This window comes from Tachysurus fulvidraco, chromosome 4, assembly GCF_022655615.1.
Source record: "Tachysurus fulvidraco isolate hzauxx_2018 chromosome 4, HZAU_PFXX_2.0, whole genome shotgun sequence".
Taxonomy (NCBI): domain Eukaryota; kingdom Metazoa; phylum Chordata; class Actinopteri; order Siluriformes; family Bagridae; genus Tachysurus; species Tachysurus fulvidraco.
This window is the reverse complement of record NC_062521.1, coordinates 22,609,925-22,636,958: the sequence shown is the minus strand read 5'-3', so window position 1 is coordinate 22,636,958 and position 27,034 is coordinate 22,609,925. Positions and strand designations below refer to the sequence as shown.

The 27,034-nt window shown below is 36.1% G+C and overlaps 3 protein-coding genes across 7 annotated transcripts; 2 read left to right on the top strand and 1 right to left on the bottom strand.

Moving 5' to 3' along the window:
* The first annotated feature begins 1,048 nt into the window (after positions 1–1,048).
* On the top strand, positions 1,049–4,015 carry tmem109 (transmembrane protein 109). Its single transcript, XM_027145792.2, has 3 exons — positions 1,049–1,573; positions 2,797–2,899; positions 3,187–4,015. The coding sequence occupies exons 1-3, from the start codon at positions 1,394–1,396 to the stop codon at positions 3,546–3,548; spliced, it is 645 nt and encodes a 214-aa protein (XP_027001593.1). The 5' UTR covers positions 1,049–1,393; the 3' UTR covers positions 3,549–4,015.
* A 1,711-nt stretch (positions 4,016–5,726) lies between these two features.
* Positions 5,727–12,249, top strand: LOC113642365. 3 transcript variants are annotated; one of them, XM_047812635.1, is made up of 9 exons: positions 5,738–5,931; positions 6,412–6,523; positions 7,409–7,690; positions 7,842–8,126; positions 8,617–8,892; positions 9,009–9,293; positions 10,629–10,837; positions 11,018–11,099; positions 11,491–11,575. In XM_047812635.1, the coding sequence occupies exons 2-8, from the start codon at positions 6,478–6,480 to the stop codon at positions 11,081–11,083; spliced, it is 1,449 nt and encodes a 482-aa protein (XP_047668591.1). In that variant the 5' UTR covers positions 5,738–5,931; positions 6,412–6,477; the 3' UTR covers positions 11,084–11,099; positions 11,491–11,575. The 3 variants fall into 3 exon arrangements, with proteins under 3 accessions (XP_027001597.2, XP_047668591.1, XP_027001595.2); XM_027145794.2 differs by lacking the exon at positions 11,018–11,099 and having other exon boundaries at positions 5,744–5,931; positions 11,491–11,662; XM_027145796.2 differs by lacking the exons at positions 10,629–10,837; positions 11,018–11,099 and having other exon boundaries at positions 5,727–5,931; positions 11,491–12,249.
* Positions 12,250–15,970: 3,721 nt separating this feature from the next.
* LOC113642463 (DNA-directed RNA polymerase II subunit RPB1-like) lies at positions 15,971–26,751 on the bottom strand. Of its 3 annotated transcripts, XM_027145993.2 has the most exons (11): positions 26,489–26,744; positions 26,289–26,336; positions 25,404–25,451; positions 24,861–25,145; positions 23,924–24,208; positions 21,395–21,612; positions 19,455–19,580; positions 19,035–19,160; positions 18,766–18,858; positions 18,539–18,637; positions 15,971–17,307 (listed from the first exon to the last, which is right to left on the bottom strand). In XM_027145993.2, the coding sequence occupies exons 3-11, from the start codon at positions 25,444–25,446 to the stop codon at positions 17,197–17,199; spliced, it is 1,386 nt and encodes a 461-aa protein (XP_027001794.1). In that variant the 5' UTR covers positions 25,447–25,451; positions 26,289–26,336; positions 26,489–26,744; the 3' UTR covers positions 15,971–17,196. The 3 variants fall into 3 exon arrangements, with proteins under 3 accessions (XP_027001794.1, XP_027001795.1, XP_047668595.1); XM_027145994.2 differs by lacking the exon at positions 18,766–18,858 and having other exon boundaries at positions 26,489–26,751; XM_047812639.1 differs by lacking the exon at positions 25,404–25,451.
* Positions 26,752–27,034: the final 283 nt, after the last annotated feature.

The following is a 27,034-nucleotide window of genomic DNA, read 5'->3' as shown; positions in this document are numbered from 1 at the left end:
CTTTGTATTCTGGGGATATACCCAGATCATCTTTCTATCAATAACAATCAGAGGACTCTTATCGACTTTGGCCTTCTGCAAACCAGGAAGATGATTGCTTTGAGTTGGAAGGAGACTGAAATATCTTCTGCATACTCTTGGATCAAGGAGATGGCAATGTGTGTTACTTTAGAGAAGTTAACGTACATTACAAGGGGTAAAGTACAGCAATTTGAAGAGATGTGGGCACCTTTAATTGATTTCCTTAATAAATAAGAGAACGCATGTAATAAGGTTTTGAGTGTGACATATTTTTGTTCTGTTTTGTTTTATTTTAATTGCTGCTATTTTGATCAACATATGTGCAAGGTTTTTGTACTTTATTCTCCTTTTGTGATACAATTTTTGTTATTTGGTTATTGGGTATGGTTAGTTTTATTGGAAAAATCAATAAAAAACATTGTTGAGAAAAGAAAAAAAAGGTGAACGCTTTATGCCCTTTAACTGACCTCTCTAGTGAAACTAGATGTCTGGGTTGCATGAATAATGCAACTGATGTGTACGTTTATGTGTTCGTGTGTGCACATGTTGGGGAAGACACATTATGTCAGTAGTCAAGCTTATGGCCCTAAATCAGTATTAACACTGACTTTGTTGCTAGATACCAACATGATAATACTTGTTCACAAAGCAAGTGCCATGAAGACAAGGGCTGCAGACAATGATGTGGAAGAACATGAGTGAGTCTGCGATGAATTGGCCCTTAAGCCTCTTCACTCAAAATCAGACCAATTCAGAACAGATTTTTGTTTGTTTGTTTGTTTTGCAGCTGAAAATGTTATGAAGCACAGAATCCAGCAGTGATCTTCATGAATACAGATTAAACTACTATGACATTCCAAACTTGGCTTTTTGAGATGTTATTCTTGGATTTATCAGTAGATGGCAGTATTGCGTGTTTTTTTTAAACCACAGGCTAGATCCCAAATAGCTCTATATTGTAAATGAAGTGGACTAGTCAGTGTAAAAGCCATTATTCCTGACATAGGGCACATATTTAGGGCACTGGGGAGTAGTTTGGGATTCAGCCTGCTATGTACCACTAAAACGTTCATATATGTAGGTTAGGTGTTGCTGCTGTTTATGCACTACGTTTATTTTCATGTTTTAAGTGTTTTTTTGTTATTGTTGTTGTTTTTTGGAAGACTATCGCGCTTCACTTTTCCAAACCACGTGCTTTACTTTTCCAAACCACGTGTATTTAGTTCCGGGGTTTTTTTTTAAGTTGACATCTTCGTTACTTCCGCTATAGTCTTCCAGCATGTTATATAGTTAATGGAATAAACTGAGGTTTAGATTTAGATCTACGAACTAGAAAACGTACTGTAAGCTTTGTCCGTTGCTTGCTGGAGAAATGGTGAAGTTTGTGCTCACTATGGTGATTATTTTGTCCACACTGACACGTGGGAGCGTGTGTTCTGTGTCAGAAACCATGTGGGACACTGCACACTCATCCTTTAAGAGTCTGGCTAATGATGCTCACTCATATCTAATATCACTTTTGGGTAAAAATTCAGTCGACACTTTACTAAAGGTGAGAAGACCTGATGTTTCTCTAATGATCTGCACAGATTAAATAGAAAAGTGTCACTCTAGTCAGTTTAGATTCATTATAATTGTCTACTTTATTATCTGCACTTATTATATAACGAAAGGCTTCTTTTGTAGGTACATTATTTTTACAGATGGTGGTGGAAATTCTTGGTGATGCAGCGACACTGACATGTTAGTGGGTGTTTGGTGTAACAGGCACAAAAACAATGGATATTGCATTTTTAAATCCCACTTCTAGGTCCAGCCTAAAGCTTTTGATTCACTTGAAAGTCTACAGCTAGAAACTGGAGCTCCTCATTTCAATATACAATTTTGTGTCTGTACTTTTTTTAGTATTTTAAAAGTTTCCAGGAAGATGAATCAACACCGAAGCATCTGATGGTCATGACACTATGTATAGAATTATATGTATATAGTGCCAATATCATATATAGTTTCAATATTCAACTGCCCAGTTTAAGTGATCATGTTCTGATCTGACTGTAGTGTCAGATTTGTGGTTTTAGCTATAATGAGTATAGTGTATAGGGTTCACACATACAGCGACTTGCAGCAAAGCAGCTGAAAACCATCCGTTTTCAATAAAAGCTGGTGACTTGGGCTTCAGTAGCCGTTGGTTGTGGATGTGTCCAGTGACACGCCAGTTGAGAATAGTTTATATTCATGCAAATATGCAGCGAATATGCAGCGACTAGCAAAGGGAATGACGACAATAAAGGGTGAAAATGATCCACACATTCATCCTCTTTCATCTTGTTTGAAGAAAGCCGTTTTGAATTTGTAGTTGTGCCACCCATTGATAGTTACTACTATGTATGTTGTGTGTTTTAAGACGCTTTTCTGCTCAACGGGTTTGTAAACAGTGATAATATGGGTTATCATTGTCTTCCTGTCAGTTTAAACCATTCTGAACCTTCTTTTGCTTCCCTTCATAACCCTTGTATGTTTTTTCCTTGTTCAATAGATTAAAATTTTCATGTCAGGTAAAAGATCTGGCAAAAATAGTAAATTGTATAAGATTACGTTATTTTAGAATGTCTTTTTCCAAACAGATTTGCAGGTTACATAATCTACATGTAAGCTGTTTGACTCTATGATGAAAATTGGATTCCTATTGCTCCTAGTTCTAGACCTACAAATATCAGGGAATATGTGAGAGCCAGAATGTTTTATAGGTAATATTGTCTTTATTCCTTAAAACAGACCGTGAAAGATGCCATAAAAGTGACATCACATGCTGCTGCTCAAGCTCTGAATGTAGTGGCATCATACATTACAGATTTTCTGGGTTCTGCTGGAATTGATGGTGAGTTTATACTATTATTGTTTAAGTATTATATTAAATTCCACACAAGCATAAAGTGGCTTTTATCAGAGGAAATCATGTGCTGTGGTCTGCTCAGATGTATGGTAAAAATGAAAACATTAAGTTGATTGCATATTTTCTATATTAATTGTGTGTTTAAAATTTTTAAAATCACATGGATTACACAACTTCATCATGCTAAAAGTTATGGGAGAGTATTTAAAAGAAAGCTTTGGGTTAATAGATGTTGTTTGTTTGTTTGTTTGTTTTTTTTCCTCTTTCCCCAGCCAAACTGCCTGTAAAGTTCACCCCTGAAGGTGTGGTCTTTGTGGTGCAGTGGGCATTGCTGGCTATGCTTGGATACTGGCTGGTGTCCTTGGCAGTTTGTCTGATTGCTGGTGTTGTAAGACGGACTTTGTTTCTGCTAAAAGTCATCGTTGCTGTTGCCGTGTTCGGGCTGATTGTAAGTGATGGTGGAGCCAGTGCTGAAACCACAGCGATGAGACTAGCTGGCCTGGTGCTCGCTTGTGTCCTGCTGGGAATTGGACCTTCATATTTTAGAGGAGATGCCAATGCCCACCTAGAGCAAAAAGTAAAGTTGCTGGAGAAACGCCTGAGAGAGGTTGAGAGGAAGAGAAAAGAAGAATGAGAGCCACAAAAAATCTTATGTTGCTGAATTGGATGTTAGCACATCATTGACTTAGGAGTGTGTTAGTCATTTTAAGTGTTGCTCCAGACATGAAGTGACTGACATGTTGGAACAGCAGGAACATAAAACATGTAGAGTCATTCAGTAAATATGTTGGAAAACACTGATTAATGGGTGGATGTTGTGGAGTTTGTTTTTTTTATTGGGCAAATATATATATTTATCCAGTTTCAGTTATATTCAGAAACATTGTGTATTTGGGGTGCGTTTTTAACTTATGTTTATTTTATTGTGAACATGTCCATTTTAAAGAATAAACATTTGTTCTTCTAAAACACTGCATAATTAAATAAGAGATTCTACTTTTTATCCCAATTTTACATGATTTATGAACAGGTTTCTCTTGCTGACGTGTATTAAGAATCTTGAAATATAATCAAATAAATAAATGTTCTCTTTGGTATTCAGTCGTGTCATTCATTTTTCGGGTTTCTGCATACCTGTTCTCCTTCCGCCCAGATTTCTGTTAGTGCTGTATCTTAAGAATGAGTGACTTATGAGTAAGGATGAGGATTTATGTGGAATTTATCTAATTTTATTTATTAGATTTAATCTTATTAATGTCTAATGTTACCAGATTGGTCACCATCTGTTAGAGAATATTTCTCAGTAAAGAAAAAAGACACAATTTATTAAACTTATATTGCTGTGCTGTAAGCTAGTTTGGAGGTTTAGAAGACTAGAAACTGAATACATTACGTAGCATTAGATTTGAATGCTTTAAAGATACAGTAATACTCATTTTGGGTTTAGTTTCAGACCACAAAATGAGCTGTTCAAATAGTTAACTATTTCACCAACAAAACAAACTTACTGTTGGATATAAATATTGTTTTTTATTACTTGCACGTTTAAACTAATAACTGATTTAATAAGAAGTCAATTGTTATAGTTATATGAAGTTTTATTCCCCAACGATTTGTTCTAGCTTATTATAGCTTATGTTAGCTGTTTATATGAATCCGGCTAACAGAGAAACAAAATAGTGAACAGTATGACCCTGAAGTTGATGCTGAAAAAATAATGCACATACAAAAACATGAAAGAAACATGAAAGACCTTGAATCCAGTAGATGCAGTCAAATATAAATTAGGATCAGGTAGAACATTCAGTCTTCTAAAAAGCACACTATGACCACTAGTATGGGAACGCTGGACCATTACACCTATGTGGGCTTTCCCGTAATTGTTGAAGTTAGAATCACACAGTTGTCTGGAATGTCTTCATATTCCGTTACATTTTAGATTTGGTTTTAGATGTTCAACAATATCAGGTTACGTGTCCACATACTGTACGTTTGGCCATAATGTATGTTTTTAAATTGCATCCCATTGTGTGGAGTGTCTAGGCATTAATAAAAAAAAATTACCTTTACTGAGTTAAGTGACTGCAGACCAGAAGTGCATCCTTCTCGTCTGCTTTTTATTTTGCCAGCCCTGTCTGTTACAATTGGTGTATCTGTAAAAGTATAAGGTATTATGTATTATATATTATGGAAAATGGCATGTTCATGCGAGCTCAAACTCACTGAGCTCAAACTCACTCACGCCTGCAACATCAATCAACATATTTGGGTGATATGGCCAAGGGCAGAATTCTCAAAATGATTGCTCAGCTAAAAATAATTTTTTTGGAGACACCCATTTCAAATAAGCATTATACATATGTTCTTTAAGTGTTCTTTAGAACACTTGCACAAGGGGCGCCTAGGAAAATGACTCGCTTGTGTAATGGCAATATTAAATTACTAGTAAAGCAGCCAGTGTCTGAATCGATTGGAATCCAAAACTGGTACCAGTTCTGTACTCACACTTACTGGCCAGAGTTTTAATCCATACTCTTTTGTGCAAATTCAAGTTGATGTGATGGATTGTTGATGACAATTTAGCTTCAATTAAATATTCACTGCTAAAGTAATGAATGCAGACACACCGAATAGAGCTCTAGTGAGAATTTAGAATACATTAGTTGCAACTCCAAGGTTAGAAAGACTCTCTGCCAGCCTGATTCATGCAATATGATTTATGCAATAAATTCGGTGCTGTTGGTACAAATGAACTACACACCATGGGAATGTGTATGATCTGTAATGGAGACAGGCATATCCTCCAGGGTGTACCTCTAACTTGCATACACGCACTGACATAATCAGCCGGTTTGATAAGTTATCCAGGAAAAGCAGACACGCCCGTACATGACAACTTTCATTTTGTACCTGCATTATTCGCCATGCTTCATTCTTGGGAACCAGTAATTTACGCTTTAGAGTTGTTGCAGCAAGCAAAGTAGCACATTTCCTCCTCCTACACCAGGAAAACAAAAGTAAGTAAAATTTAACCACGTATAAATGTATGTCTTGTAAGAGTAGTATGACTATTTGTGTTTGGTGCTAATGGGTGGTAACCTAATTTTAATCTGTTGTAGTTTCCAACTGATTACCAGAAAAAAACGATTGTTAACTACAAGGTTTATACTCACTCAAAAGATCATTCCTTTAATCTGTTCATTTGCTTAGTGCATGTGGTTGTAGACTGTTGTCATCTAAACATCAGATCGGATTTCTGTTTCGTGCATGTCATGTCATGATTAGTATGCAGTGTTCCAGAAATATAACAGCTTTTTCCTGTAGTTACTTTACTGCTACTCTAAAACTAACTAATTTTGCAGTCTATACAAATTAAGGGTGTAAAATATCAAAGGTACACTGTGATTAAGAAATTTTACATGACAATATGACTGTCATTATTGTATATCAGTGAGCAAACTATGGAAAATGCTTTTTGGCTGTCTTTTGTCTTTCAGGTTTGGGCATGAAAAACTAGTTATATTATCACTCTTCCTCGTTGTGCCGTACGTTTTCCATAAAACATGTGGGAGCTTTGGTTTCTACTCTTCACTGGAAACTTTATCACTGGTAACTGTATAACTAAGATTTTTTTAAATCCGAAAAAATTACAAGAGTTTAATTCTTAGCCCGTGCTGTACAATTATCAAAATGTAATACTTGTTTTTGTCATCACTAAGTGAATGCACAAAACCTGCATATTCACACAAAGAATTGTGTTCTCACAAAAAATTATATTCATAGTAAAATATTTGTGCTGTGTTGTGATACTGGCTCTAATTTGGTTAGTGCTGTATTTATTTCTATAAAAAAAAAGAGCAGTTGTCTGCCACTCCCATGTTGAACAAGCCTGAAGCAATCGAGTTTCACTGTTAAATCCTAAAAAAGAGCAAGAGCATGTTTTCTCACCTTTTTTTCTGTTGTTGAATATTTTACTTTATTTTAGAGATCTAGAGTAGAAGTAGTGGATATAGCAAATGTTGGATTTAAAATTCCAGAATGAAATGCAGATATACAACACCGTTGCAGAGTCTCAGTTCAGCTCAATGGGGATATTATAAGAACGTTCAAAAGTTTAGAACCTTGTGTGTTTGAGCAGAGTGTACAGCTGAGGTTGTGACAGAGATGGACAGAGTAAAAGACTAAAGTGCTGCTGCATCAGTCACTTTAGGTAGAGATTAAACAAAAGCTAAAAATCCATCCCATTGGCACCACAGTCAGCATGTAGTCAAATAGCTTTGTGGGTAATGCAAGAACATGTAAGAAAGACATTTGGAATTAACATCACAAAGAAAACGTCATCTTTGATGGCAGTAAAAATTTATTAGAAAGATTAAGTATAAGGATTATTTGTAAAAACTGATATGCAAGTCATTCTGGGAATATTTTTTACCTGTAGAATCATCATCTCTGCAGTAATTTATAAAGGTTTATTATTTTATTCTCTCTCCATAGAGTCCTGGAGCCTTGATGTCAATCATTTATTGGTGACATATGGCCAGCAGCTAAGTATCACAATGACGAGTGTTACTCAGAAATTAGAGTTTACATCTGTGAATAACCAGCAGTCATATATTATCTGGTCCAGAAACACCCAACCAAAAAAAGGAAAAGTGATATCATCAGGTGAAGAAAATCACTTTGTGATGAACTCTGTCACATTTGATGATCAGGGAAACTACACAGAGTGGAACCTCTGGGAACGAGTGGCTTCAGTCCATTTAGTGACGGTTCTCTGTAAGTTTTTTTTTCTTGTATACGTTTCTCATTGTTTTCTTCTATGATCTTTTGCCGTTCTTTGTCTTAATTTTTCTAAGCAAAGCTTTCTTGATTATAACTTGCTTTTTAAATAAGAGTCTAATAATTAACCTCTTGGTTGCTTTAAAAGCTAAAAGACGTATCCAGGGTTGTGTGCCTGGTAAAAATCTTAGCATTTCCATGGACGGCCTTTTAAAGGATGACGTTAAACTACAGTTCTTCGGCAAAGATTTCAACCTCACACTGGTGGAGCACGGTTTGCCAGTGGGCAACAACCAGTTTGGATATTGGGGACGGATCCACATAACTTCCAAAAGTATACAAGTTCTTATTGTTGATGGTTCCGATGTGGGGAAGTATATACTCAGTGACCATGAAAATAATACGGTCACGATCATCACTCTAACCATGTTTGGTAAGTTCTTACAGCATTATATGTTATGACAACAGTTGAGAATGCTCGGTGAGCATCAGCTATAATGTCAACTAACTACAGAAATTTAGGTTAAAATAAGATTGTGAGATATTTGTTCAGATCCGAGGTCCACTGGTGCATCATAGTAGACAGAGTTGAGTTGTTCAATGAGGTTATTATTATACCAAATACTTATTTCTGTCTAGTATAGTACATTATGTCTGAGGACAATCAAGAGACGCAGACATATGATCTACCAGGAACTTGTTTTAACAGCAATTAAGTGAATAAGTAGGGCGTTATAAAGTCCTGGGGCTATTGTCTGGTTGGAAAACAAGAAAAACTTATGAAGCTGAATATACAAATATTTCTGTTCTTATATTGCAAGTAAATGTAAAATTAAAATGTCTTTATATACATACCAGGGGTACATTTAACATTCAAACATTTATACAATATAATATAATTTATATGTTTCTCCCCTCCTTAGAGTGTAAACTTAAAACCATTCAACTGGAACGGATACACGGCCAGCAGTTGGTTATCAAGCTGCCTATTTGGTATAAGAGGTTGGAGTTTAGCTCAGTAAAAGAAAAGCAATCTGTTCTCTGGCCCAGTTGTGCTCAGCACACAAGGAAATATGTTAAAAGATCAGGTTATAATCGACAATTTATTATTAATCCTGTCACATATAACGATGAAGGAACCTACACAAGGTGGAACTACAGGGATCAAGTGTCATCTGTTTTTAAACTGGTGGTTTACAGTAAGTGACTTACAATGGCCTTCTTAAACCTTGTTTTAATCTTTGGCCCTTTCACTTTTTTATGCAATGTTTTTTCTTATCAACTCTAATACTACCTCTCCTAATTACCTTAAAAGCTGCAACCCATATCAACGATTGTGAAGCTGGTAAGACTTTCACAATTTCACTGGATGGCCTGGCAAAAGAAGACGTCACACTGCTTTTCACCAACGAAGATTCCAACATCACTCTGGTGGAGCACGGCTTACCTGTGAACAACTCACATAATCACTTCTCAGAACGGATCCAGGTGACTAGCAGTGATATCCAGGTGCTCAATATTGATGTCTCTGACATGGGCAACTACACACTCACTGATCATGAAGGTCGCAAGGTCAAGGTCATTACTCCACACTTTGTCTGTAAGTTTCAATAACTAAAATCATGACTATAATATAAAATTCATAAAATTTAAAAAAAATAAATGTATAACTATTCTCATGGATGTAGCAATTAACCTATTTAAGATCTGTAGAAAAGTTGTATTAGAAAGGGGAATAATCATGTTTGGATATTTTTAATAGGAGAAAATGCTGGTCCATGCTCAAATTTTAAGAAAGTTATTAATATTTACCATCAACATTGTTCAGTGAAATATAAAGAATTCTTTTCTGTCCATTTTATTTATGACTGTTAAGACTTTTAATCTCTTTACAATGTAATCATAGTGCAGACATAGAGGGGGAAAGTCTTCTACTTTCAGCTTTACCCGTTACGGGTTTCTACAGCAAATCATCAGTTTCCACCTAACTCTATCCTCTGCATCTTCTACTCTCGCACCAATTAACTTCATGTCCTCATTTAACACATTCATATATCTCTTCTTTGTCCTGCCTCTTGACCTCTTACCTGACAGCTCCATCTCCAACATCCTTCTACCAATATAACCATCTTCCTCCTCTGTACATGTCCAAACCATCTAAATCTAGCCTTTCTGACCTTGTCCCCAAAACAGCCAACCTGAGCTGTCCCTCTGATGCACTCATTTCATCTTTATCACTCCTAAAGAGAACCTCAACATCCTCATCTTTGCTACCTCTGCCTCTGCCTCGTGTCTTTTCCTCTCTACTAGAGTCTCTAACCCATACAGCATAGCTGCTCTCACTACTGCCTTATACACCTTACCTTTGATTATAAAGGGGGAAAATAAAACACTATTTACTATATTAATCGCAAACAGATTTTATTTTTCAGACTGATGATATTCATAGTCCACAACCCAATGAACCAGTATCAGGATGTGCTTATTGACATAGACATCAAAGCACTTGTATAAATCTCTCTTCTATAAGTCACTCTCTAGGGCATCTGCTAAATACCTTAAATGTAAATGTGAATGATGCGCTTCCTCTTGCTAAATGATGTGCATAAGTGCATGCAATTGACTAATAAATAAACTGTTATCGTTGGCAAAATAGGAATAAAACTCATTAAGACATGCTGTTATTGGAAAATAATAAAAGTTTGGGATGATAATTTCATTTCACTCCCAGTTTTTTCACTATTATCCTATAAAAGCAAGCCTTGTCATGTTTTATTCCTTACTAACCTGTAAAAAAAATCTGATTTTTAAAGAAATAATATACTGGTTTGTAGAAAATTCAAACTGTTCAAATTTTCTTTTCTTTTTTTCTTTTTTTCTTTCCAGTTTGCTGCTGTCTCATGACTTAACCACCCTTCTCTGTCCTTCTCTGTAGATAAGGCAAAACCTCTGCTAGCTCTGCTGCTGTTGCTTTTAATACCCGCCTTGATTTGCTGCTGCTATGGGGATAAGATTTATAAAAAATGCACCAAACCCACAACCACCACCGCTACAAGCATCACTATGAGTGCAGTGAAGACTGAAAACCAAAATCCACTTCTTGCAGACAAGAAGAAACCCAAAGCTCCTGCAGGCAGGACACCGGTAACACACTAGCACACAACACAGCACATGATTTTTTTTTAAATAAATATGAAATATACAAATTTAAAGAATAAATAATAAAATAAATTAAATTATCAAATTACACTTTAGTGTATATTTTACCTTTTTGGGTGTTTCCTTTTTGTTTCTTTTGTGCAATTCTCTCTACAATGGACTTAGATTTCGAGACATGTGAGGAATTACAGCATACTGTTAGAGGAACATAATCGACGATTGTTGGTGTGAAGCGTCCAGACACAAGGCAGAGTTACTAGTGACACCTAAAAGTTGACAGTTTCCATTAACAGCTTTGCTAATGTTGGGAATTTTCCATTTTTAAACTATGTCATGTTTTGTAAACTATTGTAGTTACGCTTAAACCTGTGCAATGTGAATATCAATGTGAAGTAATTTTCTCGAAAGACTGTAATTGTTTATGCTGCTTGAAAAAATATATCCTTAAGCTCTGACTTTTTTAAACTGACTTTTTGCTTTTTCTGAAGATGCTCTCCTATCAGAAAAAACACTGACTATAAGAAAGCACTGACCCCCAAGACTACTATATATATGAATGGATATGAATTCTGCCCTCATGTATATGATTCTTTCTCATTCCTATTCTCTCTCCCTAAACACTTCTATCTCCCTTACAGGTAAAGCAGTCTCCAGCCCAAAAATGACTGATGTCCAGATCTTATTGGATTTCGCAGTACAAATTCAACATTGCCATGGGATAGAAGTCCACCTGTATTTTCTTTCCACAGCCTGCATTTCTAAATTATATTGTTATATGGCCTTACATGGAAAACTGGGTTACCCAGACACAGTGTTGTTCCAAAGGGTAGTTTTATGAGTGTAGTTTAGTCAGTAAGCAATGTGCCTAATATTTCTACATCTTTTATTATTAATAAAATTGGAAATAACAACAATTGGATGAATTGTAAGGCACCCTAGCAGTATTGCTAACTAATATGTCTCCATCCATCTACTGTATAATTGCTAATATGGATAGATGAATGGATTGACATTATAAATCCCTTTATACTGTTATTTTTATGGTTCTCTGTACAGCCCATTGTACATTACGGAAACCAAAAAAATTATGGAGAATACATTGTGCCAGAGAGAAAAGAATTACTTAAGTGATACACAAATGAATTGCTTTTCATTTGTGACCTAAACAAAATATACCACAATGAAAAGGGAATAAAACAGACAATCAATCTGTCACTTATCTGATGGACCCATACTTTCAGCCCTTAGTGCACATGCACAGTTTAGTTCTTCCTAGACACAAAGCAAACAAGCAACAGGATTCTGCTCTGTACTGGTGCTTAGGTAATGAATTAAAAATGACTGCTTGCTGTCTTTAAATCCAGTGTAAAGTTTTCAAATAAATACTTCACATGTTTCTTGCAGTGTCTTATCTTGCTGCTATATTTCTTGTTATATTTGCTGTCAGGACATGTCACTATAAATGCTCCTTGGGAGAAGATATATCCTAATCCACTGTGCTTCATTAAATATGTAGAATATGGGGACCCTTTCTGTGTTATTTCTCACTCATACATTTCTTGAAACGTTCAGGAGAAGGAAAGCATTTTGTGCACATGGTTTAGCAAATAGATTGACTTCATGTAAAATTGTTGTCAAATTTTCTGACCATGGAGAGAAAGTGAATTCTGATAAAACTCCCTTTTCCTGAGCATATGTCAAGAAAAACAATTTAAAACAATTAAAACTAAAACACTAACTCGTTTTCAAGGTTACTGTAGATCTGACAGAGAACACGAGGGCCGCCCAAGCACCCAGAGGACACTCCACACTTATTGTAACCTGTGCTTTGGATCAAACTAGGAACCCAGGAATTGTCATGAAGTAATGCTAACCACTGTGGACTTTCACAAACAATTTATCTCTGATTCCTGCATTTGTGTTAGAAAATGCAGATATATTATAGGCAGGAGGACAACCAGATCCTGGGTGTTGTTTCTGGTTAATTTTCCAACAATAGTAGACCAGTTTATGCAAGACATGGTTTATTATTTGTAGTATTTTTCAAAGCTCATTTATATTCTTGGGTATGCAAAATTTGATGCAACATTTAATGGTGTTCAAGCCAGGTCTGGTATCAACTAGATCAGGAAGGTGTGGTCACGGAGGCTAGGCCTCATCTATCATCATGAAAAGTAAAACACAAATAATGAGCAATTAAATAAATATTTACTTTTATCCACTGACCTCAAACTGACTACAAAGGAGACACGTGGTGTGTTGCAGCGTTGAGTTTGGCCTCATCTCAGGTTGCACAATCTCTCACAAACTGGATTGTTATCTCTCTGTACATCACAAATATAATGTTTATAGCCACATTTATTATACATTACAATAATGAACAACTGTTAATCACCACTTTGAGATTTCTCAATGCATGCAAACCTGTATTTCACATTTATGTAGCTGTATCTCTTACATTTTTCTGAAAGTATACAATTCCAAAAAATTGTGTAAACAACCAACTAACATTCAAGGAAACATATGTTTACATGTCAAATACAAACTTATAATAATGAAATAAACTTTAAATCATTTGCTAAAGTCCAGTACTTTGAATCTAAACAAGTTTAAGGACATCCTCCATTAATTAATTGGCATTATGGTCTTCAAATTTCTTCATGCAGCACATGTATACGCCTCTTCTTTCACTGTATACTAGTTTATGTAGGCTGATTTTAAAATGCTGAACAAAAGAAACCCCACTTTTTAAGCTGCTTCTATATTGATTTCATTTCAAGGCTGGTTGTGTGGCTACAACATTTTGGATAATTGTAACTACAGTGATTACAAAAAAAAAAAAAAAATGGGTGGGGGGAACAACATTTTGGGCTGTGGTGACCTAATATACCAGTGTTGTGTAAATAGATGCTTGTAAATTATATATAAAAGAAGGCAAATTGCTGTTTTTAAGTTAGTCTTTTTTGTTTTTTTATTATGTTATTTTATTTAGGTTATTAATGTTTTTCACAAAGATGGATATTTCAGATACTTTCTTTTGCAAGACATAACCATTAGATGTCAATCAGAGACCATAAATGAATATGGCTGAGCCCAAGATTCAATACTATTTAATGATATTGCTAGCAATTGTTTGCATTTGTTTTTATATCTAGATGTCACTACTTTCTCCAGTAGTTAGTTAGCAGCTTAGCTGGCTTAATAAATTTTGTGTATATGTGTGTGTGTATATATGTGTGTGTATATACAGTGCCTTGCGAAAGTATTCGGCCCCCTTGAACTTTGCGAACTTTTGCCACATTTCAGGCTTCAAACATAATGATATGAAACTGTAATTTTTTGTGAAGAATCAACAAGAAGTGGGACATAATCATGAAGTGGAATGAAATTTATTGGATATTTCAAACTTTTTTAACAAATCAAAAACTGAAAAATTGGGCATGCAAAATTATTCGGCCCCTTTACTTTCAGTGCAGCAAACTCTCTCCAGAAGTTCAGTGAGGATCTCTGAATGATCCAATGTTGTCCTAAATGACTAATGATGATAAGTAGAATCCACCTGTGTGTAATCAAGTCTCCATATAAATGCACCTGCACTGTGATAGTCTCAGAGGTCCGTTTAAAGCGCAGAGAGCATCATGAAGAACAAGGAACACACCAGGCAGGTCCGAGATACTGTTATGGAGAAGTTTAAAGCCGGATTTGGATACAAAAAGATTTCCCAAGCTTTAAACATCCCAAGGAGCACTGTGCAAGCGATAATATTGAAATGGAAGGAGTATCAGACCACTGCAAATCTACCAAGACCTGGCCGTCCCTCTAAACTTTCAGCTCATACAAGGAGAAGACTGATCAGAGATGCAGCCAAGAGGCCCATGATCACTATGGATGAACTACAGAGATCTACAGCTGAGGTGGGAGACTCTGTCCATAGGACAACAATCAGTTGTATACTGCACAAATCTGGCCTTTATAGAAGAGTGGCAAGAAGAAAGCCATTTCTTAAAAGATATCCATAAAAAGTGTCGTTTAAAGTTTGCCACAAGCCACCTGGGAGACACACCAAACATGTGGAAGAAGGTGCACTGGTAAGATGAAACCAAAATTGAACTTTTTGGCAACAATGCAAAACATTATGTTTGGCGTAAAAGCAACACAGCTCATCACCCTGAACACACAATCCCCACTGTCAAACATGGTGGTGGCAGCATCATGGTTTGGGCCTGCTTTTCTTCAGCAGGGACAGGGAAGATGGTTAAAATTGATGGGAAGATGGATGGAGCCAAATACAGGACCATTCTGGAAGAAAACCTTATGGAGTCTGCAAAAGACCTGAGACTGGGACAGAGATTTGTCTTCCAACAAGACAATGATCCAAAACATAAAGCAAAATCTACAATGGAATGGTTCAAAAATAAACATATCCATGTGTTAGAATGTCAAAGTCCAGACCTAAATCCAATCGAGAATCTGTGGAAAGAACTGAAAACTGCTGTTCACAAACGCTCTCCATCCAACCTCACTGAGCTCGAGCTGTACTGCAAGGAGGAATGGGCAAAAATTTCAGTCTCTCGATGTGCAAAACTGATCGAGACATACCCCAAGCGACTTACAGTTGTAATCGATATTTGAAATATCCAATAAATTTCGTTCCACTTCATGATTTTGTCCCACTTGTTGATTATTCACAAAAAATTTGTTTCATATCATTATGTTTGAAGCCTGAAATGTGGCAAAAGGTCGCAAAGTTCAAGGGGGCGGAAACTTTCGCAAGGCACTGTATGTGTGTGTATGTATGTATGTGTGTGTGTGTGTGTGTGTGTGTGTATATATATACACACACATACAGTGCCTTGTGAAAATGCCTTCCAAGAATTTCACTCACCAAGGCACATGTGCTGTGGTGATGTGACAATAAAGGTGACTTGACACACACAAACAAAACAGCATGAAGCACTTCATGTAAAATTGGTGTCAAATTTTCTGACCATGGAGAGAAAGTGAATTCTGATAAAACTCCCTTTTCCTGAGCAAATGTCTAGAAATATAAATAGGAGTCCAGCTGATGCAGACTTGGTTAGATAAGCAGTCATATTCTGCCCAAAAAGACATCCAATCTATGTTTCATGTTTTTATTTCTTTCGCTAAAATGTCCATGTTTTTACAGAGTGCACAAGGCGTAAAAAGGCTTTTACAGCAGTTCAAGCAAGCAAGCAAGTTTTGTATAAAAATGTCTTGCATCTGCAAATTGGAGACAGACAGATTAGACTTATTATATAAATAATAAGTCTATCTCCAGGGTAGATATGTTGTTCGATGTACAGTACACATTTTTATCAATAGTGATAAATGTCCTTCTACACTAATAAACTCCTACACACCAAAATGCCTAAACATGCATAAAAGATAACATGGCCAGATTTATAACTGGCTGGTATAGAAATGTCTATACAAGAAAAAACACTAAGAAAGTAAGAAATAAAACCAAATGGGATATGTTAGTGGAAAGATTGTTTGTTATTGCCTCATACAATATTAAATGGCCCTACATTTTAAATTATCAATTAAAGAATGGCATCATAATGTTTATCCATTTGGTTACATTTAATATTGTGGAACATTAGTGAAAAGTTATTTTTTGTTAAAAACGTTATAATATAAAGATATAAAGTAATTCCCACACAAGACCAACAAAAAACTAGAAAGAATGATGTGTTCATGGAACATTCCTATGAACGAAAAAATTTTGGAACAGCTTTACTATATCAGTAGAGACTCATCCAAAAATGCTAAATAAACCTCTCCTCACAAAAAACCTTTTTCAAAAATGATAAGATGTTGATGATAAGCATCTGCCATACAAGTACCTGTACAGGTTTCAACAACAACTGACGAAAACAGTGTATCAAAACAAATAACCAAGAGTAATTGGATCTAACAAGAGTATACTGTAGGATATCAGGAATTAAATATGCCTATCAATAGGATTAAAAAATATACATACATATACTGTGTATGCATATATATGTGAGATATACACATACATACATGTAACCTGAGCTGGGTTATTGAAGATTATAATGGAGCATTTTGACTTGGTAATTAGCCAACTAGCTGCTCTTATTTAATTACGTTTGTCCTTCATCTACAAAACTACATATATCTTAAACATTTCATATTATATTTACTCGTCCAGTACATATTCTTAAAAGAATCGCATCATTATCATGTTCAGTAAACATCAATTGCAAAGGAAGAACATCTCTAAGGAACCCTTCAAAGGCAATCCGACGGTTCATCAGTTATGGTTAAATTAGCAGGCATGTGAGATTGTAAAGGAGGATCTACAGGAAGTTAGAGCTTGAGTTCTTTCCCACGCTGACATTGAACTGCACAGCAGAGTCAGTGGAGGTAAGTATATTAGTGCCAGTGTCTGGACCTGGAGGCTGTGGCACCTAGCAGGGAAGATTAAAAATACAATACTGAATGTAAAATAAAAAAACACATAGTCAGAAGGATGAGGAATCATTTTAAATATAATTTCTATGAAATCTGTTCTATTCTACTCCATCACCATCATGGAAATTACCAATACCTTGTCTGCCATAATAACACCTTTAATATCAGAAATACATATATACAATATACAGTAATATATATATTAATATTCATATATTTAATTCGTTCCGTGACCTTTCTCGTATCTCAATTTGCTCGTATCTCAAAGCAATTTTCCCCATTTAAATTAATAAATTAATTGAAATCCCATTAATCCGTTCCAGCTCGCAAAATTCCACTCCAGTTGTTTTGTTTGTGTTTTAAATATAAAAAATGAACAGTACCTGTATTTATAAATGACAAATATTGTATAAAAAACATACAGTAACAAAAGAGAATGTTAAAAAAATAAACTGGTTTTACTATAAAGTGTATTATTTACCTTGGAGATCAGACGACTTGTGTTAACAGAAGATGCGCAAGGAAGTTGAGGGAGGAGTAAACAGGCGGAGGAGTTAGGAGGAATTTTGTCTCGTACGTACACTTTCACTTTCGTTCACTTACTCGCTACTGTACACTCGTAATGCTTTACACTTAAATGGAACTTAACTAAACTTCACTAAAATTAATGAAATTATCTTAACTGAACTTAATTGCTACAATTTCTGTTTTCTTTACATTAATTTCGCTTAATTTTCTTCATCGCTTTTCTCTTCACTTGTTTTTGCCTTTTTGTCACTCTTTACTCACTAACATCTGCTGGTCATTTTAATAAAAACCGACTCGGATGTTTGTATCTCTCACGTGGTTGTTGGGGACCTTTGTTTTGGCGGCGTCGGCTCGGATGCTCTTATCTCAAAAATTTGTTTGTATCTCAAGGCAAAAATTTGGTCGAATCACAGCTCATATCTCAAAAAATTCATGTCAATGTACTCGTATCTCAAGGTATCACTGTATATGGTTCTATACCACTCCATTGTAAATCCCCAAAAGCTGATTTTACACCAGTCACACAATATGACCGAAATTATGTGGATGCCTAAACATGACACTTATGTGTGTCTTGCCCAAATAGAAGCATATTGAAGCAATGTGTCTTTAGATCTTTAGCATAAAGTTCATTGTTATGTCATATTATGTTAGAGTTATATAAAGAACACAAATGTAAATGAAGTAATGGGGAGGTACCTCAGGCTGTGGAGGTGCGAGTAGTGGAGTTGAAGGAGGTATTTCCCCTTTAACTGGCTCAGAGCCGGTAGGAGCATTATACATCACTGGTGCAAGACCCTGCACATACAGACACAAAAGGACAAATTTTAATGTACATATTTGAATTTAAACAGATAAAATGCAGAATAGAAAGCAGTGGGGGACAGTGTAAAATAAATATGCAAATAAATGAAGCAGAATTGTACAGCGGGAACAGGTTGGTTGCAGGGAGGACCACCCCATTGAGGAGGCTGAGCTGGAGGAAACCCAGATGCAGCAGGGTAGACAGGGTTATAGGGCTAAAAAAACAAGCAACATCAGATAAATCCATTAAAAATGCTTTAACATCAATATTATATTTGTATATTGTGTGTGTTTACTATGTTTATATTTCTACTTGTTCCAATTAAGGAAGCTATAGATCCCTAAAGTCAACAGAGATAGGCTGCATGTACGAAGTGTGTGTGTCTCTTACAGGGTTAATGGGCATAGCAGGTGATGTGGCAGGATATCCACTGTACGGTTGTTGAGGAGGAAATGCAGGATTGGGAGGAGGATAAACAGTACCCTCACCTACAGGAGGGTAACCAGGAGTATGGCCCTGAAAATGAAGTTTTATAATAGCTTTACAATATGACTGAGAATTATACTTGTAGTAACAGAGATATTTATATTGCCACTTGTTCCAATTAAGGAAGGAATTATTAAGGATCAATAAAATCAAGAGATGGGCTGCATGCATAGGATATTCACTTGGAAGTAGTGATCTATTATATTATAATATTAATAATGTGCCAACAAATTCTTTACTTTTCATGTAGGGACTGTGTGTGTGTGTGTGTGTGTGTGTGTGTGTGTGTGTGTGTGTGTGTGTGTGTGTGTGTGTGTGTCTTACAGGGTTAGGGGGCATAGCAGGGGATGTGGCAGGATATCCACTGTACGGTTGTTGAGGAGGAAATGTGGGATTTGGAGGAGGATGAACAGTACCCTCACCTACAGGAGTATAACCAGGAGTATAGCCCTGAAAATCAAGAACATAGGTATTGTAAGAATTTACAAGCACCAAAACTTGTTCAAAAGATTTCCAGAGCCATCAGATAGCATGTATTTTTTATAAGTCAGCTTAGCTTGAAAATATTACAGTTACAATACAATTAAAATTACAATATTAATGAAAAAATACACTCAGTAACCACATCGGACATGCATCCTTAGAAAAAATAATTATAATCATACACTGAACAAAATTATAAACACAACACTTTGGTTTTTGCCCCTCTATTTTTCATGAGCTGAACTCAAAGATCTGACTTTTTCAATGTACACAAAAGGCCTATTTCTCTCAAATATTGTTCACAAATCTGTCTAAATCTGTGCTAGTGAGCACTTCTCCTTTGCCAAGATAATCCATCCACCTCACAAGTGTGGCATATCAATTGTTGCACCGGTGTGTCTTAGGCTGACCACAATAAAAGGTCACTCTAAAATGTGCAGTTTTTATCACATAGCAGGGAGCGTGCAATTGGCATGTCAGGCAGGAATGTCCACCAGAGCTGTTGCCTGTGAATTGAATGTTCATTTCTCTACCATAAGCCGTCTCCAAAGGCGTTTCCGAGAATTTGGCAGTACTTCCAACCAGCCTTACAACCGTAACCACACCAGCCCAGGACCTCCACCTCCAAGATCAGCTGAGACCCCAGACGAGGCTCGAACTGACTGCAGTTCGTCATCATAACCGACTTGAGTGGCATTTGGCACTGTGGAGAGGTTTCTTTCACGGATGAATCCGGGTTTTCACTGTACAGGGTAGATTGGAGGCAGCGTATATGGTGTCATGTGGGTGAGCGGTTTGCTGATGTCAACATTGTGGATCGAGTGGCCCATGGTGGCGGTGGGGTTATGGTATGGGCAGGCGGATGTTATGGACAACGAACACAGGTGCATTTTATGGATGGCATTTTGAATGCACAGAGATACCGTGAAGAGATCCTGAGGCCCATAATTGTGCAATTCATCAACGACCATCACCTTCATGTTGCAGCATGATCATGCACGGATCCATGCTGCACGAATCTGTACACAATTCCTGGAAGCTGAAAACAACCCAGTTCTTGCATGGCCAGATTCTCACCGGGCATGTAACCCATTAAGCATGTTTGGAATGCTCTAGATCAGCGTATACGACAGCGTGTTCCAGTTCCTGACAATATCCAGCACAGCCATTAAGTGGACCAACATTCCACAATCAACAACCTGATCGACTCCATGAGAAGGAGATGTGTTGCACTGCTTGAGGCAAATGGTGGTCCCACCAGATAAAGACTGGTTTTATAACCCAAACCCTAACCCTAACCCCATGAAAGATTTGTTTTTTAAAATAAAATGTTGCTGTCAAATCTTGCATGATGTTGTAGTGAACATATTTACATTTAGTAATACCAGAGCTTACAGAGATACATTAGTGGTGTTGTGTAGCTAAGACTAAGCAATGCTTCCTGTTAAATGGCGGTGCATGCCACGCAACACAAAAAAAATGAAAAAGAATGGTAGGCATGACTGTCTGGCTTTTTTGTGGCAATGAGGGTGTGCCAAAGGTTAGATAACACAAAGGCAGGATTGATGTTTTGTGTTTCTCCTTTTCGAATCCCGTTTGGGATTGGGGGAGGTAGGTTTGCAGAAAGACTAAATACTTCATGTGTAAAAGCGTTACATGTACAGTTCATCCACACAGACCTTCAATCCACCCAGATGTCTTAAATAACACAATCAGTGCAAACAGATTTGGGGTAAAAAAAAACAAAACATGTTGCTCATGCATCATGACTGGTGTGTTACCGCTGTGGGAGCTGCAGGATTTGCATAACCTGGCGGAGGCCCAGGTGGATTTATCTGGTTGTCATACTTCACAGTGGTGTTTACGGTGGTGTTGTTGGTAGTAGGTTGGTTGTTCTTTCTACATGTCTTCTTTCTGCAGTAACAGAACATACAGGGTGGTATACCTAGCAAGATCAGCAGACTCATTAAAGGACCCGCACTCACTCCCTCATGATGATCTGAGAGAGACAGAGAAAAAAGTGAGAGAGTGTAAATACAAAACATAGAAAAAAGACGTAACGAAGCAAGTAATGAAATATGAAAAATTATGAATATTTTCAGTTCGCCATACTCAGAATTCGTTCTGTGTTTAACCAATCCACAGTGCACACACAGCAGTGAACACACACACACCGTGAACACACACCCGGAGCAGTGGGCAGCCATTTATGCTGCAGCGCCCGGGGAGCAGTTTTAATGTTATGAATATCGGTTGAATCATATGTCATTATTGAGTCTGGTAGATTTTTTTTTAACTTTAGATTTAGTGTACTGTATCATTTTGCATGTTCAGTGTTTCACATACACTCCCTCTGTCAATCATTGGTCTGTTAATGGAGTCATCTCAACCCCACCCACAGGTGATGGACAGCTAAATAAAGGGTCTATCTAAGTGTGTGCAGGGGGGTGGTGTTAACTATGGAAGCTACATGACCTTTACATTGTGTGATTTTATAATCAGGACAACAAGAGATCATGATTATTCAAATAACAATCAGGTGCAGAGCCTATAATGAAAATGAATAGCAGCAGTGGTGTTGGTAAACACTGAAATGGCTAATAAAAATCTATCCAGGAGTTAAATATAATATTTCTGGGAGAATTTTCCAAGTATTCAAGGCACAATCATATTGTACATTCACGATAACATTATAATGGTTGATTCACACTACAAACAATTTTATTCATATATAGTGGTGTGAAAAGTGTTTTTCCCCCTCCCTGATTTTTTTTTTTTGCACGTGTCACACTTTAATGTTTCAGATCATCAAACAAATTAAAATATTAGTCAAAGATAACAAGTAAACACAACATGCAGTTTTTAAAATGAAGGTTTTTATTATTAAGGGAGAACAAAATCTAAACCTACATGGCCCGGGGTGAAAAAGGGTTTGCCACCTAAACCTAATAACTGGTTGGGCATCCTTTAGCAGCAAGAACTGCAATCAAGCATTTGTTATAACTTGCAATGAGTCTGTTACAGCACTGTGGAGAAATTTTGCTCCACTCATCTGAATTGTTGTAATTCAACCACATTGGTGGGTTTTCAAGCATGAACCACCTTTTAAAGGTCATACCACAGCATCTCAATAGGACTCAGGTCAGGACTTTGACTAGGCCACTCCAAAGTCTGGATTTTGGTTTTTTTTTTCAGTCATTCTGAGGTGGACTTGCTGGTGTGTTTTGGATCATTGTCCTGCTGCAGAAACCAAGTTCGCCTCAGCTTGAGGTCACAAACAGATGGCCGCACATTGTCCTTCATACTTTTTCACACAGTGCCATGTGGGTTTGGATCTTGTTTTCCCTTAATAATAAAAACCTTCATTTAAAAAATGTATGTTGTGTTTACTTGTGTTGTCTTTGACTAATATTTGTTTGATGATAAACATTAAAGTGTGACAAACGAGCAAAAAAAAAAAAAATCAGGAAGGGGGGCAAACACTTTTTCACACCACTCTATATGTTAGGGCTGCATAATTAGCAGTACTTTATGATTACAGTTTGGGATTTAAGATACACAGTTGATGGTGAGTTTAGATAATTGGTTCGTTTTTTTATTGGTGAAACGTTGTGATATGCTTTACCTGTATTTGGTTGACAATGATTTTTTTGATATTTAGATTTTCAATGGTCTATTTTAATTAACATGTTTAAAGAACGGTATTTCTGCTTATTTCCTGGTTAATTAAGGTTTCAAGAAGACATCAACACTATGAAATAAAACAAATAATGGCAAAACACCTTAAACACATTAAAACTATTTTAACTTCTTAACAGTATTCTTATTATTGATTATTTTCTCAAGCAGCTTTATAAAGGAGCTTCATACAGGAGCCTTTCTTGAAGTTTCCCAAATAGGCCAAGCTCCTCATTGCTCTCTCAAACAATGAAAACTAATTGTTTAACAGTTTACCTTAAGTAAAAACTTTATAAATCCAGTTCATCCAGAAAGAAATTCGTACTTGGACAACAACTTCACTTATTTTATAGATGTACTTTCAAACACACACCATTATTGAAATCTCTTTACAGCAGATTTTTATATTATTGGCATGCCCACAATTTACTATTAATGATATGAAAACTAAATCACTAAATAATAATAATAATAATAATAATAATAATAATAATAATAATAATAATAATAATAATAATAATAATTTGTTGATACTTGATTAGCAAATCAATACAGAAGATGATTTGCCACCTCACATCAAGGTTTTATAAAAAAATGTTATGAATATTCCAAAATGCTGAAGAGAAACTCACCAACCAAGTTCATAGAGATGATCTTGATTTTGCGATTTAGACGATCACTGAGTGTGTAGCTGCCAACATCTGACACATTGACATTGAGCAACTGAATGCTGCCACTAGTCACCTTGATACGTCCCATATATTCAGGATGGACGTTGCCCACAGCTGAGCCACGCTCCACCAGAGTGAGGTTTAAATCTTGACTAGAAAATTGTAGCGTGGCATCAACCGTCGGAAGACCATCCAGATAAATGTTTAAGGACTCTCCAGCCACACAATTCTGGATACTTCTTTTAGCTTTTAAAACAAATAACAAAGATCGTATTAAATAGGAAAAGAAGGATAGTAATACCAGCCCCTAATTTCAGACAGTAAGAATGAAGTATATTTACATATTTGCAGTAAAAAATAATACACAGAGCATAACACACAAGATAACATATGCTTACAGAAAACATAACCTTGCATTAGCAATCATGAACCAAATTCATTCTCATCGAATATATTTCTGAAACGTTTGCACTCAACTCTACTCGGTAGCATTAAATGATCTGGTTCAAAGTTGTTGTTTTTTGTATCTAACCATGCATATGTATATTTTGTGTTGTAAATTTATTTATTTTTAACGTTTACTTATTTTCAATTAATATTTAGCTAGATCCATATTCCTTTTAACAATATTCTTCTGAATTTGCAATACCGATTTTGAAACATACAGAACAAATGTCACAACATTTACAAGTAAGTAACTGAATACAACTATCAACTAACGCTCAATACAACTCTCAATCAGCTTACAAGAACCATGAACACACAAAGTGATTAATTCTCTAGATAGGAAGCACGTTAACTCATCTCTGCATGTCTGTTTCCCTTCCGTATACTGTACATTCTTCTTTCTGCATCAGAACACAAATACACATTAACACAGAAGCCTAAAGTCACTTACCAACAACCTTTAATAAATGGATGGAAGTCTTGTGGTGCCAAAAGTTTATTAGAGTGTATTTTCCTTGATCATCATATGTGACGGAACGAATTACAAATCTTTTATCACTGTTACTTCCCAATACTGTTCCCCTTTTAGTTATGGAAACTTTGGACCAAAGAACGTCTATCCGTGACCCATCCGCAGAGATCCACTCCAAACTCGCAGCTTCATCTGGCAACCTGATACTAAGGGTTTGGCCGTACATCAGTTCTTCATTATAGGTATTAGTCGCAGCACAGTAGTCTAAGTAGAAGGAGGGAAGGAGCAAGAGACAGAAAGAGAAAATGTGCATACTGACTCCTACCACACTATAATGCTAATAAAACTAAGAATAACAATATTCTATAATTGCTTTTGTAATCACTGTTACGATAAAACAATTTTTATTTGTAATACTAATCAGAGAATTTAGTAATATTGTACATTAAATGATTGTGTCTTTCTAGAGGATTATTCATGGGCATGCATACGAATGTGAGAAAGTCAAACAAAATTTCTTACACATAAAATGAACAGATAAAAGAAGGATCCATAAGCCTTCCATTTTTCCTGTGAATGAAAGTGTAAAATGTTAAAGCTAAAGCCAGCTAAGCACAACGCAGGACAATGCAGTCTTTTTGGAGTCTAGATTAACATGTCTAGACTGGTCCAAAATAGTTTTATAAATGTGTTAAGCAAAATTGCGCATTAAGCAGAAAAAAAACATGCCTTTTGTCTGATTTCTGTAGATAGTTCAGAACTAAGGCTTGTGACTTACACTGCATTTACATATCAACTGTCAGTCAGGTAACATGCATAATATGAATTTTTTTTTTTAACTCCTCAGTTTAAATACATTTGAAAATGTTGGCATCCATCTTGATTTCATTAAAACAGATATATTATACACATTATTGATTAATAATTAATAGGAGGATTTCTACTAGTACAAATGATAGAAATTAATTAGCAAGTTAATAAATCAATGCAATCAAAACAATCACTAAATCTAAAATTACAGAAAATAAAAACACTATAACACTCATATATTATTGATCATAGCTTAAAATATATTTTCATTCTTTTCTTTTCCATTTCATTTCACTTTATTGGCTCACCTATATTAGTCCAATGGTGTAAGAAAATAAAAATCTCAAGATCTCAATGTTTAAATAAAAGTCCCAGACCTAAGAATTTCAGTCTAGACAGAAATTTACACCCATTGGTTTTGTTTTAATGTGCACACTGTGCAATCTCCTAGTTGTTAAACCACATCCTATGAAATAGCACTTAGAAAAGCAGAAACAAATCTTGCTGTCACAGGGTACAGAGAGATAACTAGACAAATCAGCATTTACACCACAGTGTCACAGAAACTGTACAGCAGTGTTAGAGCTTATAACTCACCTGAGATTCGGGAAAAGGATCAAATTCAGCAACACTAAAAGCAATCAACTAAAAGTATAAAAATAATAAAGAATCAGAAATACAGTCTAGTGTATAAACAGCAAATAAACTGAAACAACATGGCAACATTTACAACAGAATCAGTAAATAACATGGCGATTGGCCAAGGAAATAGATCCTCCTAATCTATGGATACTTGCTTTTCAATAACGTCTTGACGTCTTCATTCAGGCTTCTTTTCTTTTTAAGTGCTAAACCATGCTACTACTTGCATGCAGTGTGTATTTTATAGGCTGTATAACCCTTATATATAACCTTAAACCTTCAGACTGCTTCAGCGTCTGTTTGTAACAACAATCTCTTGCACAGACCCTATAGAAAAACACCCTACTCACGCCCAGTACAGAAAATGGCGTCACATTGTTTCCAGCAGTGACGTGATAAACAAATTAAATGCGTTTGCAATTCACTTCATCCATTGGTTCTAATTCGGGAAGGAGGATAAACGGATGTAGTGAGATGCGACCGTTTTATAGGTAAAGGTCGATACAGGTTTACTGTATATGAGGTAAGTGTTGAAAGAACAGCTCTTTGTTCAGTAAAAAAAAAAAAAAAACACAAGCTTTTCCACCCAGTCTCTATACACACCCACACTGGTATAGAGCAGGCTGCTGGCAGGCAACACATACACTACAATATACTAGATAAGTGAGAAGATATTGTACAATAATCCAGGGGCGGTTCTA